General features: G+C 33.2%; 1 protein-coding gene across 1 annotated transcript in view; it reads right to left on the bottom strand.

The window, feature by feature from the left end:
* Positions 1-2,829: 2,829 nt before the first annotated feature.
* Positions 2,830-18,157, bottom strand: part of FAM126A (family with sequence similarity 126 member A) — an 86,252-nt gene continuing 70,924 nt past the window's right edge. Inside the window, exon 11 of the mRNA XM_032401952.1 lies at positions 2,830-5,161. Within this exon, the coding sequence (XP_032257843.1) occupies positions 4,587-5,161 (575 nt within the window). The 3' untranslated portion in view covers positions 2,830-4,586. The remainder of the gene's footprint in view (positions 5,162-18,157) is intronic.

Genomic DNA, 18,157 nt, shown 5'->3' with positions numbered 1-18,157 from the left:
GTCTTCTGCCTTTACTTTCTTCCTCCACATCATGACTTTTGCAAAAATTTATGATGATTTTTTTAATGAGTAAAATGATCTGGAAAAAATATTTTTTCAGTTTTTATTTCAATAAAACAAGAGGCAACACTGTTGTATAAAGTATTGCATATGGACATTTACACAAATACACAAAACTTCAAAAAACTAAACTCCAGTTTATTTCCATGGCCTTAAAAAGGTAGAGAGCACATAAAAATATGCAAAGTCATAGTTTATTCTTAGGAATGTAAACTCTAGGAATACAATTAGAAACAAGTATATTTACTATGAAAAGATTAGTATCACTACATGATTAGAAGATAGGAGGTACACAAAAAAAAACTCCACATAAGAGGAAGCAAAGGTATGCAAAATAAGATCTCGAGTTTACTAATAGAAACTTCATGTCAAGACACAGGTACTCTAGAAATCTACTATAAAAAAACAAAAAAACAGCTTCCAAAATGTTCACTGCTAGTCTCTTTAGATATGCACAAATTACAAAGTACAGAAGACAATGTATTTTTCTGATAAAGAATTTAACAAATTAAACAAATGTGAATAACTCAAAGTATTAAGTATAATTTTACTAAACAACTAATCTAAAAGTATAAATTCATGCTAATTAAAGAAACAGAGAGTTTTTATTTTTCATCCAAAGATTGGGAATACACTATTTATTATACATTAATTTCTATCTACAATGCTAATTTATGTACCCATCAAATTATTCTTTTTAATGGCTTTTTTAAAAACATTTTTTTCAGTCACATTATTTACCATAAAGATTCCTTGATGTGCTTCCCTTTAATAAAGTGTAAATTTATTGTGCCTATAAACTCAAATGTTAAACAGCCTTATTTTAAATATTTGTTTAAAATTATGTTTCAGAGTACATTTTTTTCTCTATAATTTAAATGTAAAGGTTTTAACATTTTAATTTTATTCTTCCCAAATCGGCAAAACCCCTTAGAACTCAGATCATTTTTATCTATTTTGGTTTAAAAAATATATTTCCCTTTAATTCAACTTTTTGTTTTTATGTGAATAATTTTTGCTAAGCAGTTGCTTCATAATTGAAAAGGGCAATGAAATATTGCTTATTCAAAGCAAACTGTGTCATCATTTAAGGACTGAGGATTTATAACCTTCAAGTCTACAGACCTGCCTTAAAAAGTTCCATGGTGGTGTACAAGGGATTCCGGGGTGCTCACTTGTCCTGGGTCCTCTTGAAAAGTCCACTTTGTTTCTCTCCCCCACTTCATTCCAAAGGCAAATGCTGGGACCCAGCTTCATTAGAATACCTCAGGTAGTTGGGTATTTGAAGAGTGAGAGGTTGGGTAATTTCAAGAACCTCTAATGGCTTAAAATGTGGAATGGAACTACAATTTCTGTTCAGATCCTTTGAAGTATGGGGTACAAGGACCCATTTTGGGTAGAATCCTTCTTGTGGTAAAGGGTATTATTCTGGATATATAGGAGATCTGTGACCAAATGGCTACATCAGGATCTTCATGAGAAAACGACCTACAAACGTGACTCCAACTCAATCTGGTGAGATGAGTGGGAAGAGAGCAATAGGGATCATTGTAATTGCTACCAAAGTTAGCATTATCCAATATTTATAATTGCTATAAAAATTTTCAAATGTATAATCCTTATTTGAAACAGTATCAAAGGTCCTATAAATAATTTTACCGTTAACATAACTTCACACCCCAGAAAATCAACCGGTGCAAATTATTTGAAGCATAAATTCAGATCCACTCCACTGAGTAAGCCTTCAGAGTTTTTAAAAGAATATACACATGCGGATTTGTTGTGCATTGTATAAAAGGATGGTACCCCTTTCATACCTAAAATTGTAGGCATCCACAGCTCTGATTCCATTTATAGTTAACAAGAAAAATACAAAATGTTATATTTTTATTGTAAAAATGAAAAATCGTTAAAAATTTAGAATTAGAGGATCTAATAAGTGTTACAGACACTATTAAAAATTCATTAGCTATTGGGGCACCTGGGTGGCTCAGTCGTTAAGCGTCTGCCTTCGGCTCAGGTCATGATCCCAGGCTCCTGGGATCGAACCCCACATCGGGCTCCCTGCTCAGGGGAAGCCTACTTCTCCCTCTCCCACTCCCCCTGCTTGTGTTCCCTCTCTCGCTGTGTCTCTCTCTGTCAAATAAATAAATAAAACCTTAAAAAAAAAAAATTCATTAGCTGTTAAAAACAATGAAGATTATAATATTTATTATCTAATATATTTGATCTAGGGTAGTGAGACCACTGAGAATTCTAAATACTAGGTAAGTAATTTGTTTGTACTTTAATACTCTCTTCTCAAACTTTAATGTGCATAAAAATCACTTGAGGATCTTGTTAAAATGCAGGTTATGATTCAGTAGATCAAAGGTGGCTCTGAAGTTCTACATTTTTAACAAGATGCCTAGTGATGCCAATGCTATATACTGGTCCTCAGACTATAGGAGTAGCAATGATCTAGAATAATACCAAAATGAAGATCCATTATAGCAGCTGATGATTAAAATCTGATCTCTCATTTGTGTCAGCTGTTTCCTCAAACTTTTTCTACAAGTTTCCTAAGCACCTTAACTTGCTTAAAATGCCAATCTTCTAAAGTAGTTCTTAAGACTATTAATACTGTTAGTAGCTACATGCCTAGGGGAAATTCTTTGTTAAAGAATTACAAAAAGACAATAGGAAATTCACAGTAACATTTTAAAATATTTTAAATGTACACAGGATTCCTGTTAAATTAATACAATATCAACTTTCACTGTCTGGTTGTCTTTTTTTTTTTCTACTACAATTTATGCCAATAGATCTTATTCCATTTCTATTACTGGAACTAAAAAACTCAAATTCACTTATATTAAAAACCATATTCTAGTCAGAGTTAATGAATGAAAACTAGTTCATGTTTTTTGAAGAATTAGATTTAAAATGGTAGCCAAAGCAGTTACAGTAAAAATTGCATTCATAGTGTATGCTTTAGCACTCCTCAGGACATACGAATTTCTGACATTTGAGCTCTGCATAAGCAGGCACAAAAGGAAAACTAGCATGTTCTGTGTGACCACAGCTAGGGACTGCAAATAAGGAAGCCACTGTGTAATAACAGTGAAAGAGACAAAGAGGGGACTGCTCCCTAGGCCTTCCTTCCCAGTCAACTTACTCTCATCCTCAGCCTTGCTTTCTCTCTCTCCCTCTGAATTATTAGTTAAGTATACTTGATTTACAGGGAACCTCAACCATAGCCAAAACAACTACCACTAGCAAACACCAAACTTTTACGTCTATCTAGAGGTCACGTAGTTCTCCATAGCTACAAACAAGTTTGTTTAGCTTCTGCCATATTGCCTTTTTCATTTTTATTTTTTGGTTGGGGGCAACTACATTGATTATTCTATCATTACAAGAATATTTAAATTAGGCCTGTTCACAAAAAAAAATTGAATTTTTTTCACATTTTATAATTCTAAATTTAAGAACACGAACATAAATAACCTAAATTAGTTAATGTATAAATGTCCTTTGTCCATATTTCTCTATATTTTCTTTCATGACATTTTATAGATGAAAAATTTACCTAATATCCTTCATTTGCCGACAAACAATTCAGTATTATATGGTTGACACTGGTATCTTGAGAGCTGTGTTGCACAATTTACAATGATTTCCAGGAAGTCTTCAATGATGTGTGCTTTGAATTATAAGAAACCAAACTACCTAGGGTTTCCAAAGTCAAGCAGCAGGGTAAATGAGCTTCATAGCCTATTACATTTTAGGAACTGAAGGGGATTTTCACTTGCTAAATCCAGATCAAATACTTCAAAACAACACATCTACTAGCAATCTGATTTTTGATATAAAAATGTTCCAAAGATAACAACAGAAATTCCTCTACCCAGTCCCTGGAATTATAGAATAGTCTAGGTACTGAGTTAGAAGGCATTTTCCAGTGCTTTGTATCAACAATTTCACTAATCTCAAGGATAATCTGATTACAAACATTTTTATCAGACACTTTTCATACACATCATTTTTGTTTTCTCACGTGCCTGTTTTTCAGACTGCCATGCTGCACGTCAGCTGGAGACTTCCCGGAGCTGCACCTCTGCCTCCTTCTTTCAGAAACAGTTCCCATACATGGAGATTCCCTTTGACTCTGAAGGCCAAACATACAACTACCAAAGTAGGAGTTATTAAAAAATAAGAACTCACAACCTCTCATGAGATGTAACCAATCTGATCAGACAACCTGCCAAAATGTATTGTTACACTGAGAATCTTAGGGCAACAGAAACAAATAAGAAAGAAAAAAAGACTAAAATCAAGGGGGAAAATACACCCAAGAAATAACAAAACCATATTTCAACTTACTGCAACCTACATATTATTCCCTTCATAAAGTCAAGGTAGCCTTCAGAATTTAAGACATCAGGGCTCCTGTCTGGAATAGGGATGACAGACCCTGGGCACTGTCATAAAGAAGCAAAGTCGTCTCTCTAGATTTGCTGGTTAGGTGAGAAAACTATTACAAATTAATCTGTGGACAGAGTAATGCTAATACTAGGAGGTCTCTGCTGACCTGATTGATGCTTCATTGGAAGTTCAGTCCTTTCAGAAACGTAAATAAGCTTTTCTTCTTGGAGACTACAAGCAGAAAACCTATTGGCATCTGTCCCAGGCCCACAGCCAACAGCAGATGATGGGTTATGTGGGACTGTGACACCACTGACTTGTTCAAAGGATTTACTGAACACAGTTGCGGCAGTCTTAGCCAAACCATGGCTACAAGGTTTAGGCAGAGATTGGCTGGTAGTTAACGTCAGTCTCTTCAAAGAGAGGAGCTCAAGATTCTCACTCTGGGCTCTTTGAGTTTGTTTTCGGGCAAAGTGATCTTTGCAAGACTCCCCTGTAGTTTCTTTTTCTTTTCCTCCAGTTTTGCTTCCTGCTGACCGTCTCTGAGTCTTTCCTACACTTGTCTTGTTACTAGAGTTGTTACTACTGTTTGATAAACCCGACTGGCTGGTACTAGACGCAGCCCTGGAATAAAATCCCTCGTCAACTTCAGATATCTCCATCAGTTCTTCTTGACCTGTTAATTCCGCATTTCCTAAACAAAGAAATAATAAAGATTAATTAACATGAAGTATTTTAAATAATTCTTGTTTCATGGTTAATAGCAAATCAGTGATACTTTAAACTTTAGCACAATTACATAAAGCAACTGATTATAGACCAAAATTAAAGGATAAATCAAAACATTCTATAAAATAGAAAAATAGTTCCTTGTAACTAAATAAGAGTAATTTAGAGTGTATTAAACAAAAAGCATGCCATAAACCAGCCCCCCCCGACCCGTGTTTTTAGAAAGAATTCTCTTACTATTCATGCAAAAGATCAGAAATAATTAGGAAAAATACCACACAGAAAAACTATGGGTAAACTCTCCCCCAGTAGCAAAGCAGTATAAAATCAAAGCTCTTACCAAGTAACTTTAAAAAAAAAATGATATTAAGATATTTTAAAGATTTTTTTTAAAGGTTGCATTCTACGTTCCAGATTATTTTACTTAGATTAAAAAAAAAGACCATAACACGAGCTCAAACTTGTTAAAATTCTATAGACGTTATCCTTTACATCAAAGCTGGCAAAAATGCAAAGGTAAAAAAATAATTTCAGATCTCAAAACATAAGCAGAAAATTATTTTGGAAGTAATTTTCTGCCTTAATTTTCATAACAATTTACTCAGAGAAAATACAGGTATGACCATTCCAAAGAGCATTAGATCATTGAGAAATTGTGGTGCATCATTCATGCATTTTGATTATTAGATGACATGCAAAATTTTTGTGACTGTGCAACTGTTGCTTAAGACATGCAGCAGTGGCCCTTTGCCATGAGATACCTTGGAGGGCAGCTAGAAAGTGCTCTGCTAAAACTGCACTCTGCCAGGTGAGTTTATTCCATCCTCCATCATTTTTCTTACAGATTTTTGCCTCCTGATCTCTGGCAAGCCTTTGCTCTCAGTTCTAGGGTCTGTGGCTGTTTCCTGCACACCCTGCATATGCTGGGCATCAATCTCTCCTAGTGTTCTGCCTTTCTCCCCATTCCCGGTTCTCTCTCCGGCCACATTTGTGACACTAATCTCAGGAATGACAAGGATGCCCAATTCAGTAGTATCATTACTGTTGTCAGGTTGCTCTAGAATTGAAGATGATAAGACAAAATGATGGCTGAAAACAAAACAAAACAAAAATGCAAAACAAGAGAAACCAAAGATCCAAAACAAAAACTGGATGACTGAATGTTATGAATTAAGCCAAATATCTGCACTGTAGTAATTTCCATAATTTACATCACTCTGACAGCACTGGAGACAGTTCGGTGGTGTTCTTTAATTTTAAATGACAATGAAAAAACTCACAGAGCATCAATTCATGTTCTGCATTTTTTAACACACATATTTGACATGGACCATGAAACAGAAATTTTTTTACCAATCAAAATAGAATTTCTATTGTTTTTTAAGGTAACACTGCGACCATTTGAACTTAGGTCAAGCCTTGGGCAAATGTTCCAGGATGTACAGCCAAAACCCTAGCTTTTGTCAACATCAGGAACCAAGACACTTAAAAATTCCCCTTGCACACTTAAAATTCTATTTTTTTATTAGATTACACTGAGGCTGACTTAATGAAGTATGATATTGGGAAAATGATTATTCACTCATAATATCACGGTTAGTACTGCTGCAAGTACAGTTTTTGTCTCACACACCAATCATTGTGTGTATTAGTAAATATTAATGCAGCTGTGACATAATTAAATAGTCTATTCCTTCAGATTCATACTCATACCATAAATTTAGGCCAGCTTATAACAACAGTTCATTACTAAACTGGAGAAAAATAATAATGGACTTGGAAAAACAACTTGGCTGTTGGTCCTTTATTCTGAAAGCAGCTATTATAATCAAAACAAAGGAATGAAACTCCTAACTAGTTAATACTTGTAGCTATTTTATTCTGTATCTTAAATCACAAAGCATGGTTTTATTTAAAATTGACAAGGAAATATGTGTAATAATGGGAAAAATAACATGAATATATCTACCATGGGTCAATAATGAAAATTAAGGTTCAAAACAACATAGGACTATGTAAAACAGTATATATCTTTAAAAATGTAGAACACAAATCTGCTTGAGAGACGTTACCTACTACTTTCAAATGTTTCTCATGATAGGATTATAAAGCTCTCACTCATGGTGCTAAGCATGTGAATAGGTAGTAAAAGAAAGAGGCCAGAGCCACATACTCCTAAGGGCTTCCCAAGCTTTGCTACACATTGGTATCACCTGGGAATCTTTAAGAACTACTGATACCTGGCTCTCACCCTAGACATTCTGATTTAATTAGTATGAGGTATGACCTAGACATCAGGACTTTTAAAAGATCCCAGTGACTAATGTGCTGCAAAGTTTGGGAGCCACTGCTCTATTGGAATTCTTTCAAATTTTGAAAACTTTAATTAAAGCAAAAATTATGAATGCCCTGGGTCCTCCATACCCAGCAGCAATATGCACTTCAGGAGGCCCCCAAAGCTTCATGTTGCCCTGGGCTGGTGGGTCAATGTGCTAGTATAATAATTTCCCACTTACTTAGTGTTTCATAAACCTTTGGCTGAAGGTTCTTTAAATGAAACGTTTACTTCCTAAACAGGCCAAAGGATGTTGGTGAGGTAGTATCACCTCTAATAGAGGTTTAATGAGATTAAAAAGTTCCAAAAAGCCTATTTCCCCTTGCTAACAGCTATCTTCAAAGTGAGGGCAAGTAAATATCTAACTGAGATGAATGCCAGAGGCCACTGGAACTGAGAGTAAAATCACCATGGCATTGTTGGGTGACAAGCAAGACTTGTCCGTTTACCTCACAGAAGCAGTTTCACAAAAGATCTACTAAAGGGACCATCTAGTCCAAAAAAAATTATAAGCTGTGGAAATTATCCAGACATAACAAAGCCAATGAACATAAAAGATAAGCATAGGTGGCCTAATAGAATAGAAAACAACACTACTTACACTGAATGGTACTAAACAGTTTTTTTAAAGCATTCGTATATATTCTTCAATTATATTCTCTGAAGTAGGCAATTTGACTCCCATTTACAGACAAGGAAACTGAAGTTCAGAAAGAGCTAACAACTATTCAGTGGATGGGCTAAACAGCAAAATCTTTTTACTTCAAATGTCCATTCTAACATATTACAGAGTCTAACTCTTCAATTCATTAAAGTCCTTTGAGTTAAATATACTCTGACATCCTTCAATTAGGTTTAACTTATTTGTTTAGATTCCTGGTCTTTTCATAGAAAGCAAATAATTTATTTTGGCTGAATAGAGAGCAAGAGCAGATAAAAGTCTCCAAGAAAACCTAAACAGGTCAATAACTCTCGAGGTTAGTATTTTTACTTTTTTAAATTGGGTTTAGTTTTAAAAAGACACTAGTGAGGGCGCCTGGGTGGCTCAGTTGGTTAAGCGACTGCCTTCGGCTCAGGTCATGATCCTGGAGTCCCGGGATCGAGTCCCACATCGGGCTCCCTGCTCAGCAGGGAGTCTGCTTCCCCCTCTGACCCTCCCCCCTCTCATGTGCTCTCTCTCTCTCTCTAATAAATAAATAAAATCTTAAAAAAAAAAAAGACACTAGTGAAAATTATTAATTTAAAATGGTGCTGCAATGATGAAAATTTTGCAAGAAAAACTAGAAAATGACAAGAGGAATAATATATAAAGCAGCACTAGACAATGGGATTTGCCAGTCACATGTACTGGGATACTAGTCAAGATCTGCAGCCCCCAAAACAATGATATTAATTTTTTTTAATTATAAAAATAAATGGCAAGCAGAAAAATGAGATTATGTGTTTTTCCACAAGCACAATTTTTTTTTTAAGACTTTTTTTTATTTATTTGACAGAGAGAGAGACAGCGAGAGAGGGAACACAAGCAGGGGGAGTGGGAGAGGGAGAAGCAGGCTTCCCGCTGACCAGGGAGCCTGATGCGGGGCTCAATCCCAGGGTCCTGGGATCATGACCTGAGCTGAAGGCAGATGCTTAACGACTGAGCCACACAGGCGCCCCTCCACAAGCACAAATTTTTGACTAATTTATGTATGTTATCACTCTCAAAAATGGTAAAAATCGCAAATTTTTAAGCTATTAAGGTAAATTTATAAAAAGAAAAGCATGTGATTCTGTATAGAGTTAGAAAGAACGAATATAATTCTCAGGAAAATTACAGAATAAAGATAACTATATAACTCAAACATTTGTTACATGATCTTGGTCTCTATTATTTCTCCAACTTCTTCCCCTATATGTGACCCAATCTTCCTACACACACCTTCTTACCAGTCTTACTATTCCCTACGCCTGGAATATTCTTCCCCACATAGCTACCTACATGGCTCACCTCCTTACTTCTTTCAGGTTTTTTTCCTCAAAAATTTCCTTCTCAGTGAAACCCTCTCTGATCATCCCATCAAGTTTCAATATCCTCCATATTTCATAAACTCTCTTCCCTACCTTATTTCTTCTTAGCTCTTAATCACTCTCTAAACTACAATTATTTCTCTATCTTGTCCACTAGACGTAAGTTCCACAAGGGCAGGGATTTTCTGGTCATTCTTGCATACCTAATACCTGAAAAAGTAGTTTGCGTATAGTAGGTGCCCAATAAAAAATTTGTCTGATAAATTAAATGAATTTCCTGTTACATGGTAAAATTATTAAAATAAGTGAAGATGAGAAAACATGGAGAAGACATGAGAAAGGTAATCTGGGTATGTGTTACTTGACTAGGTAAAAAGGAAAAAAATAATATACAGCTTATGCTAATAATAATTTTTAGATGGCAGAGAAAATAAAGTCTCTTTGTTTTAGAAAAGCAAAGTAGCCACCTCTAAATGCAGGTTTAGTAAAATGCTTAATAATGCCCTATATATATATATATATTTAAATCTACAGTTCTTTTATTATGCTATCCTCTGGATAACATAGCTAAGGAGAAAAAGTTAATCTTTCTTTAAGAAAATTACAGAGGAGATGTTGTAAGGGAATATAAATGTATAAGAAAATAGAATCTGTTCAAAAGCCTTGAACTTAAATCTATGCAAAAGGTGTCATGGTTGTTCTATACCTATAAAAAACAATACTTACATTTGACTTCAAATAGTTCGAAAAGTTCAAAAAAGATCCAAAGAGAAACGTCTCAGAGAATATTTTATTTGTGTGACCTCTATAAACAGGTAACCTCTCCACACAGAGAAATTAGGAGAGGTAAAGAATACTTTTTTAATAGACATTTCCAAATTGTTTCTTAAAGGCACTCAAATCATTTCTCCCTATAAAATTTCTTCTGGCTTTGAGAAAAAAAAAAAAGGTAAAACAAATTGCAAATATCATTAAAACTGATCATGAAAAGTTGTGATTTCCCTCATATGTAATTTTATAATCCCAAATATCTATTCCATTACATCACTCATGAAACTCCTTATTCTAGCTATAGCTTTTTTTTTTTCCTTTTATGTCTACCTTATTTACTAAAAGTGAAACTTAATAAAGGAATAATTTATTTATTCATAGAATTTACACAGCTCTGAAAGACTACTTGGTAAATCTAAAGGAATCTGGTTATGATATAAGGCACTTACAAATTCCTTTGTGAAATTAATAAAATAAGCCAAAGCTTTAAAAAAATTAATCTAATCAAATGTCTGCATCATACAATTTTGACATTATGAAAAGTATTTTAGAGTAAACTCTAAAAGAAAAGAAAGTGATACACATTCTTTTACAATTTATAAGATATAAATATTTAAAATGTCATAATATATCTGAACAACTTCATACCTTTTAATCCAGTTTATGTTTATAATTTATCCTATTCAGTGGAATAAAAATGCTATATATGTTCATTAAGCTATTCATTGCAGTGTTATCTATAATAGCAAAAAGTTAGAAACAAATTATTTGGCATATTAAGGAAATGGTTAAGTAAACAATGGAATATCAACTCAATGTGGTACTATGTAGCCTTTAAAACAACTGGACTTACTAGGAGAACTTAGGAAAATGTTTGACAACATTAACTGAACAAAAATAAAACATCAAAAAATTTTAAATAGAGCACAACTATGAAAAATACATACACATATGGGAAAAACCTGTAAAATGATAATTCTTTAAGTACTGTGATTATAAGTGAATATCCCTCTACCCAGTTTACTATTATGTTGTTACACTGTTTTTCAAAAAAAGAAGGAATGAATTGCTCAGTCTATATTATAAATTTCTTTAACATTCACTCACTCACTCATGCATTCAACTCCTATTTATTGAGCACCTATTATATGCCAGACAGTGTTTTAGGTGCTGGGGATACAATGGCCAACCAGAGAGACAAAGACCCTGCCTTCACAGAGTTTACACTGCAGTATGGGAATTAAGGAAACAACAGAATTTTAGATAGTGGAAAATGCAATGAAGGAAATAAGTATAATGGGAAAGAGTAAGAAGCATGGTAAGGGAGAAAGTCTACTTTAGATGGGTGGTCTGGGGAGACCTCTTTGAGGAAGGGACATTTGAGCTGCGATCTGAATGACGATGAAGCACTGGCTACACAATGATGTGGAAGAAGACAGTTCAAGCTGTCACCTTCTCATAATTCAAATCTCAGCTCAATTATCTCAAATTGCTAGGACAAAGCCCCTAAAATGGAAATGGCTCAGTGTGTTGAAGGATTAGAAGGAAAGGTGAGAGAGGTCTTCAAGTGGGGTCAAAGTGATAGGCTAGATATCATATCATTAGGGCACCTATGCCGAAGTACGGAGCTTGGCTTTTGTTCTGATTGCAATGGACAGCCAATGAGAGGTACGCAGATAAACTGTGTGTATTTTATTAGCATTTCTTATCAACAGAAATCATATTTGTATAACACAAAATACTGAGCATGAAGTGTGTCCTGACTTAGAAAAAAACAGCAGCACTGTAACAATCTACAGTCTGGGCCAGTAATTTGCAAGGTAGATCAGAGGAAATCAAAGCTGGATTAGAAACACAAAGAAAGGACCCCCAAGTTAAAGGGCTGCACTCTGAGCAAAAACTTTAACAAACACTAAGACTTAGAAATACAAGTCCTGAAGCCAGAAGTAGACTTTCCAGGTAAGAAAATAGCAGCTTGGGGCACGAAGAAAAACACAATACGGACTAGAGTGTTTTATTTATAAAACATATTGGTTAGGAGCTATACCCAGTTTCCTTAAGTAAAGATCAGTCAAGTCTTTAGCTTTTGTTGTGTATGTAAAAAATGATACAGTTCTTATTGATGTGGATTCAGTCACTCTCAACAACTTCTTTTGTCATCTTTATTAAGTCTCAAGTTAAAAAAAAAATCCCTTTGAGATTTGCAACATATGGATGCTGCTGGAGCTGGTGAATCCTTCATGATGATTAAAGATCCTCACAGTCAGACCAAAAACAGCTTATTACAAAACTATCTACAAAAGCTTATTTCTTCTTCTGTGTGCAACATGTAACAAATGCTCCTACAAAGGTGGTGGTTGGGGAGCAGGGGGAAGGGTAGTGCTCAATGATAAGTAACAATAAATAATAAATAATAAATTCCTTAACTATAGCAAAAACTCTTCTTTAATGTAAGACCTCCTTTAAAAAAAATGTAGAACACAGTAATTTATAAATAAGTGTTTTTGCCTCATAAGATCAATAATCTGAAATATTTTGCTTCTCTATGTAGAAAAGTATTTTACTTTATTTTACCTAGAAATAAACTAAGTTTGTTTTGTTTTGTTTTCTTCTAAAGTTGGCTAAGCCAAGATTCTGAGACTTTCCTCTTTAATTTAATGTTTATATGTATCAATTGGACAGTGTGATATTTTAGTGCTGGTTAATATGTCCTTTTTCTTTGAGTCATCTAGTATTTCCTATTTTATTTTGTCTTCCATGAGTATAAAGTTCCATATCAAGAGTGCTAGGTAAAATTCATGCAATGCTAACTTTGGTCAGAAGGAAATGCTTATTTTTGGTCCAAATGTTCTACCATCTATATTGGGAAAGGAAAATTTGTTCCTCAAATAGCATTTTAGAATCTGAAAATAACGGAGCTTCTCAAAATGATACTAAAAACATTTAAACCTTTTTATAAAACTGCCAGATACTTTTTTCTAAATTTCCTTAACAAGTAAGACAACTTTTAAAATAAAAACATAAGTATTATGCATTTCTATTTGCAGATGTGAAATTCCAACAGCCAATTCTTAAAAGTTTGCCACACTGAGTTTAAAATTATGATTTCTGTGTTTTTCAAAATGCTTTTACAACTATTAGTAATTTTGTTTCTCAACTAAACACTTTATTCTCATAAAGTCATAAAATCAGATTCACAAAATAAATGTTCCATCTCAAGACTTATGACATTCATCTGCAGAATCTAGGAAAAGACTACCTTATGTGTTTTGAAATATTTACATATAATTATTTTCTAAAATATTTAACTGAAATATACCTCTTATTATTCAGATTTGTTCAATAGTTAGAAAGTTAGTAATGTTTCATCAATATGTTATTATGTAATATAAATTTATTAACATTTTCTAAATCAATAACCAAATCAATAATCAATGATTTCTAAATCAATAAATTATTTTCCAACATGAACTGCATCTTTTTACTGTTGATTTTCTTTTATCTAATAAGTTAGTATTAAACCACCTAAGCAAATTAAAATAAATCATATTTTTCATCATTTTTAAAATAACATAATCACAGGTCTCTGAACTTTGTTGTAATCATTTAAATTTATTTAAATATCATGGCATCCTTTAAATAGAAACTTAATGCTGAAAATGCAATAAAATTGCTATAACACCATGAAACTTCACTTTCTTTAGATTTAATCTATGTAAACTATTTTATTTGATTTTTCACTTAAACATTTCATGTAATTAATTAAATACTCTAAAATTCTCAGGGTACTTATTTTGTATTGAGTTGAAGACTTAAAAATATGTGTAGCTCTTATTTTTAGTTTTTTTCACTACTTAAAACTTTGTACTCTTGGATCCCCTAAGTCAAAGTATTGAAATATAATGTTATAAAAATAAACCATTTAACAATGCCAGGACCAAAAGGAGGGCAAAATTCAAAGTATCTAGTTTATAAATGTTGTTCTTATTATTGATACCTACCTGTTGCAAACAGTTGTGACAATACATAAGTAAGAAATACAAGTTCAATCTATTCTATTTTCATGTTAATTTGGGATTAAGTGAGACAACAGGTATTAAAACAACCTTCTAAAAAATCCTGATTGTAATGGTAATATAAATGTCAGATTAGGGTACTACACTTCAGGGCTACAAAAATTACCAAAAAATTACTAACTGATTGTTACCATTATAGAACACATTTATACTTTTGTATCTGATACTAACTTAAACTAAATGTTTATCTCAAATTGAGAAAATCCAAACTATACATTTCAAAAACAGTGTTTTATGAAAAGGCTCAATCACAGAATCATTCAAATAGCAAGCTAGCTAATGAAAGCTTATCAAGAATACAATTACGGTATAGCTAATAAAACAAATTAAATAGTTCTTAATGAGTTAACAATCAGCCTTTATGTAATAAATACTTTAAAGCATACCAAATGCTTTTCATTTACCTGCCTCATTATCTCACAAATAAATGCGCAGGTAGAAAGAATGGTAAGCAGTAATAAAGAATTGGGATTTCACTAGATAAGCCTTTTATTAGATAACCAGTTGGCAAAAATTATAAGCATTCATTATTTGCAACCATAACTTAATTAGGGGATTTTACAGAACAAAGGAGTGGTATTTCGAGTATTTTAAAAGAAAGGAGAAAAGTTGGTTACCTTGTTCCAAGTATAGGTAATTTTTTTTAAAAGTAGAGGAAGACTGAGTCATAATAGTGGTAGTGGTGGGGAGACAAAAAAAAAAATTGCAATTAAATTTGCTCTGGAAGAGGAGAGGGAATGGAAAAAGTACAAGGAAATAAATAAGTATAGATTGCATAATAGAACCTTGAAGTGGTAGACAATCGTTCAAGGATTTAAGAAAAAGGGCTATAGCTGAAATGGTAGATGATGAAGATAGCTTTTAGAAGTAACATTTAAGAATGACTATAGAACTGAAGCATAATTGTAGAGAAATATTTTCTGTTTTCCTTTTAGCTATTTCTGTTTATTTTTAATAGAATTGCATTTTTGTTATTAATTTTAAAAATTAACAAATTATCTCATTATTTTATCTTCTTTTTCTTATTGGAATTTTCATTTTGATTCTTGCTCTGGTCATAATCTACTCATTCCTCCCTTACCTTAATGCTTTTTAAATGTTTATTCTATTATTATCCTTTCCTAGTTGCATTTTACCTTCAAATTATGACTTCTAAATACCCCTCAATCTCTAGGTGGTCTGAAAATCTAGGTTTAAAAAATATACAATAAGTGAAACACGGTATGCTTGAAAGAATTAGCAATATATAAATAAAACTACTAATTCTGAAATTATGACCCTTAAAAGTCAAAAGCAGCAGTTCTACATTGTAATTTCATTTTCCATTTGTATTGGCATGGAATCATAAAGTCATTAAACTTTTCTCAGAAATTTATACACAAAGTTTAAAAAGTTTGAAAACACACCATTAAGTTAAGCCAAGTCAGTACAATATTAAGATAATCAAGTGAGAAGTGGGGAAAATTAGGCAAAAATACTAATTGTCAAACATGTCTCTAAATTAGTATCTCAGTAGAAACCAGCTTTTCTTTAAAAGCCACCCTCTTTAGTTGATATGAGGATACATTGTGTGGTCAAAATTAAAATTACAGGGCCTTACAAATGTAACTCTCTGGTGCAGAGTGTTGATAGTGGAGGATGATATATGTGTGTATTGTGGGGAGAGGTCAGAGGGGGTATATGGGTATTGTACTTTCCAGTCAGTTTTGCTGTGAGCCTAAAACTGCTCTAAAAAATAAAGTCTACTATTATTATCATATAATAAATACAGGGCCAAACAATTAAACTGGTCAAAATACAATCCTAGAAATTTGGGTTGTTATTCAATAGTAATAAGACCATGGCAAGGAATATATGTTCTGACATGAGTGGAAGTGTTAAAGCTATTAGTTTTTTACCTTCCAAAAGAATACTTTCTATTAAAATATAAACTTTGGATAATTCTTGACTTAAAAGAATGGCAGATCTGTGATACATTCTAGAAGAGCTCAGAAAAAAAATTTTAATGTAAGAAATAAAAACTGTTCCAAATTAGTTTTAAAATCCCTAAAATGTCAATTAGTTTTTGCTGTAAAGATAAGTTTTTTCTGCTACAAATAAATGAATATATGTGATTAATTGGTCCAATTTAATGTATTTGTTAGCATGGGTAATTTTGGGTGATTCAGATATGCAAACATACTAATATGTTCATATGGCTTAATTATCTATATTCTTTAATAATAAAAAGAAATGGAAAGAAAATAAAAAAAGTTCTGCTTGGCTGCTTCCATGGCAGAGCCTCTTTTACTCCTCTCCCTCTTCTCCCCAGATAGGCTAGAAAAAGGAGAAAAAAGGAGACAGGCAATAAATAGACATAAATATGGAAGCAACCTAAATGTCTATCATTGATGGATGAAGAAAATGTGCCATATATACAATGAAATATTACGCTGCCATAAAAAAGGACATCCTGTCATTTGCAGTAACATGGATGACCTTGAGTGCATTATGCTAAGAGAAATGAATCAGAGTAAGACAAATACCATATGATCTCACTTATATGTAGAACACAAACAAACAAACCAAGCTCATAGATACAGACAACAGATTAGTGGTTGCCAGAGGCAGGGGTTGGGGGCAGGGTGTGGTGAGCAAAATGGGTGAAGATAGTCAACAGGTATAAACCTCCAATTATAAAATAAGTAAGTCCCAGGGATGTTAGGATATAAGGTGATTATAGTTAATAATACTATACTGTATATTTGAAAGTTGCTAAGAGAGTAGATCTTAAAAGTTCTCATCACAAAAAAAATGTGTAACTATGTGTGGCAATGGATGTTAACTAGACTTGGTAGACTCTAGAGTAATAATCATTTTGCAATATATACATATATTAAATCATTATGTTGTACACCCAAAACTAATATAATGTATGTCAATTATATCTCAATATTTAAAAAAGACATAAATACAAGAAAAAAGAAAAGAAAAAGGAGAGAGACCCAAGGAAAGAAAAAAGGACCAATAGCTTTCTTCTTTCCTGGCAACTGGCAATAACAAAGAAAGAGACAAGGGGAAAAAAGGAATATTCCTTAAAGTTCATGTTCCCTGTCCCTTCTCCTTCCCCAGCTCTCATTATCACTGTCTTAAAGTTGCATATTCCATGTTCCTACTGTGTGATACAGTTCAGCATCTGGGAAGAAATCCTTCCTCCTGGGAGGGTTGGTGTAGTAAGGGAGTGGTAAGGATATAGGTGGAACAGGAAACAATGTAGAGGAATGAGTGTAAGGGTGGAATGAGTGTAAGGGGATAGGTGATAAGGAAGATTACTTTAATGAGGCTATAGCCTTAAAACACAGGACCAATCCCTCAAGTGGTAGCCAAAATGGAATCTGGAAGATATGTAAGAATCTAATAGATAAAACATACTCAAGTAGTCTTCGCTCTTATTTTGGTAATTTATTCCTATAAAATATTTCTAGAAAATTGCTTCTATTTTACTGCAGGGTAAACATCTTGTTCTGTTAAATGCATGCATGGACACATATGCACTCCTCTTTCTCACACACACATGCCCAAATACAATCAAATTTCAATATTTCACATTTTTAACTGCAGAACCTCTATATTTTTTTCTAATTCCCCACACAATCACCTAAGGAGCAAGAAGGGAATGTGGAAAACGAATTAAAATTCATTCTTGCATTTTCTGTAGGAGTCTGGGAGCAATTATGGCCACAGTGACCTATATGATCTGGTTCATTGCCTTTGTGCCTATTTTCACCTC

Source organism: Phoca vitulina, unplaced genomic scaffold, assembly GCF_004348235.1.
Source record: "Phoca vitulina isolate PV1807 unplaced genomic scaffold, GSC_HSeal_1.0 scaffold4, whole genome shotgun sequence".
Classification (NCBI taxonomy): domain Eukaryota; kingdom Metazoa; phylum Chordata; class Mammalia; order Carnivora; family Phocidae; genus Phoca; species Phoca vitulina.
Note: the sequence above shows the minus strand (reverse complement) of the source record. Positions and strands in the feature narration are given on the sequence as shown.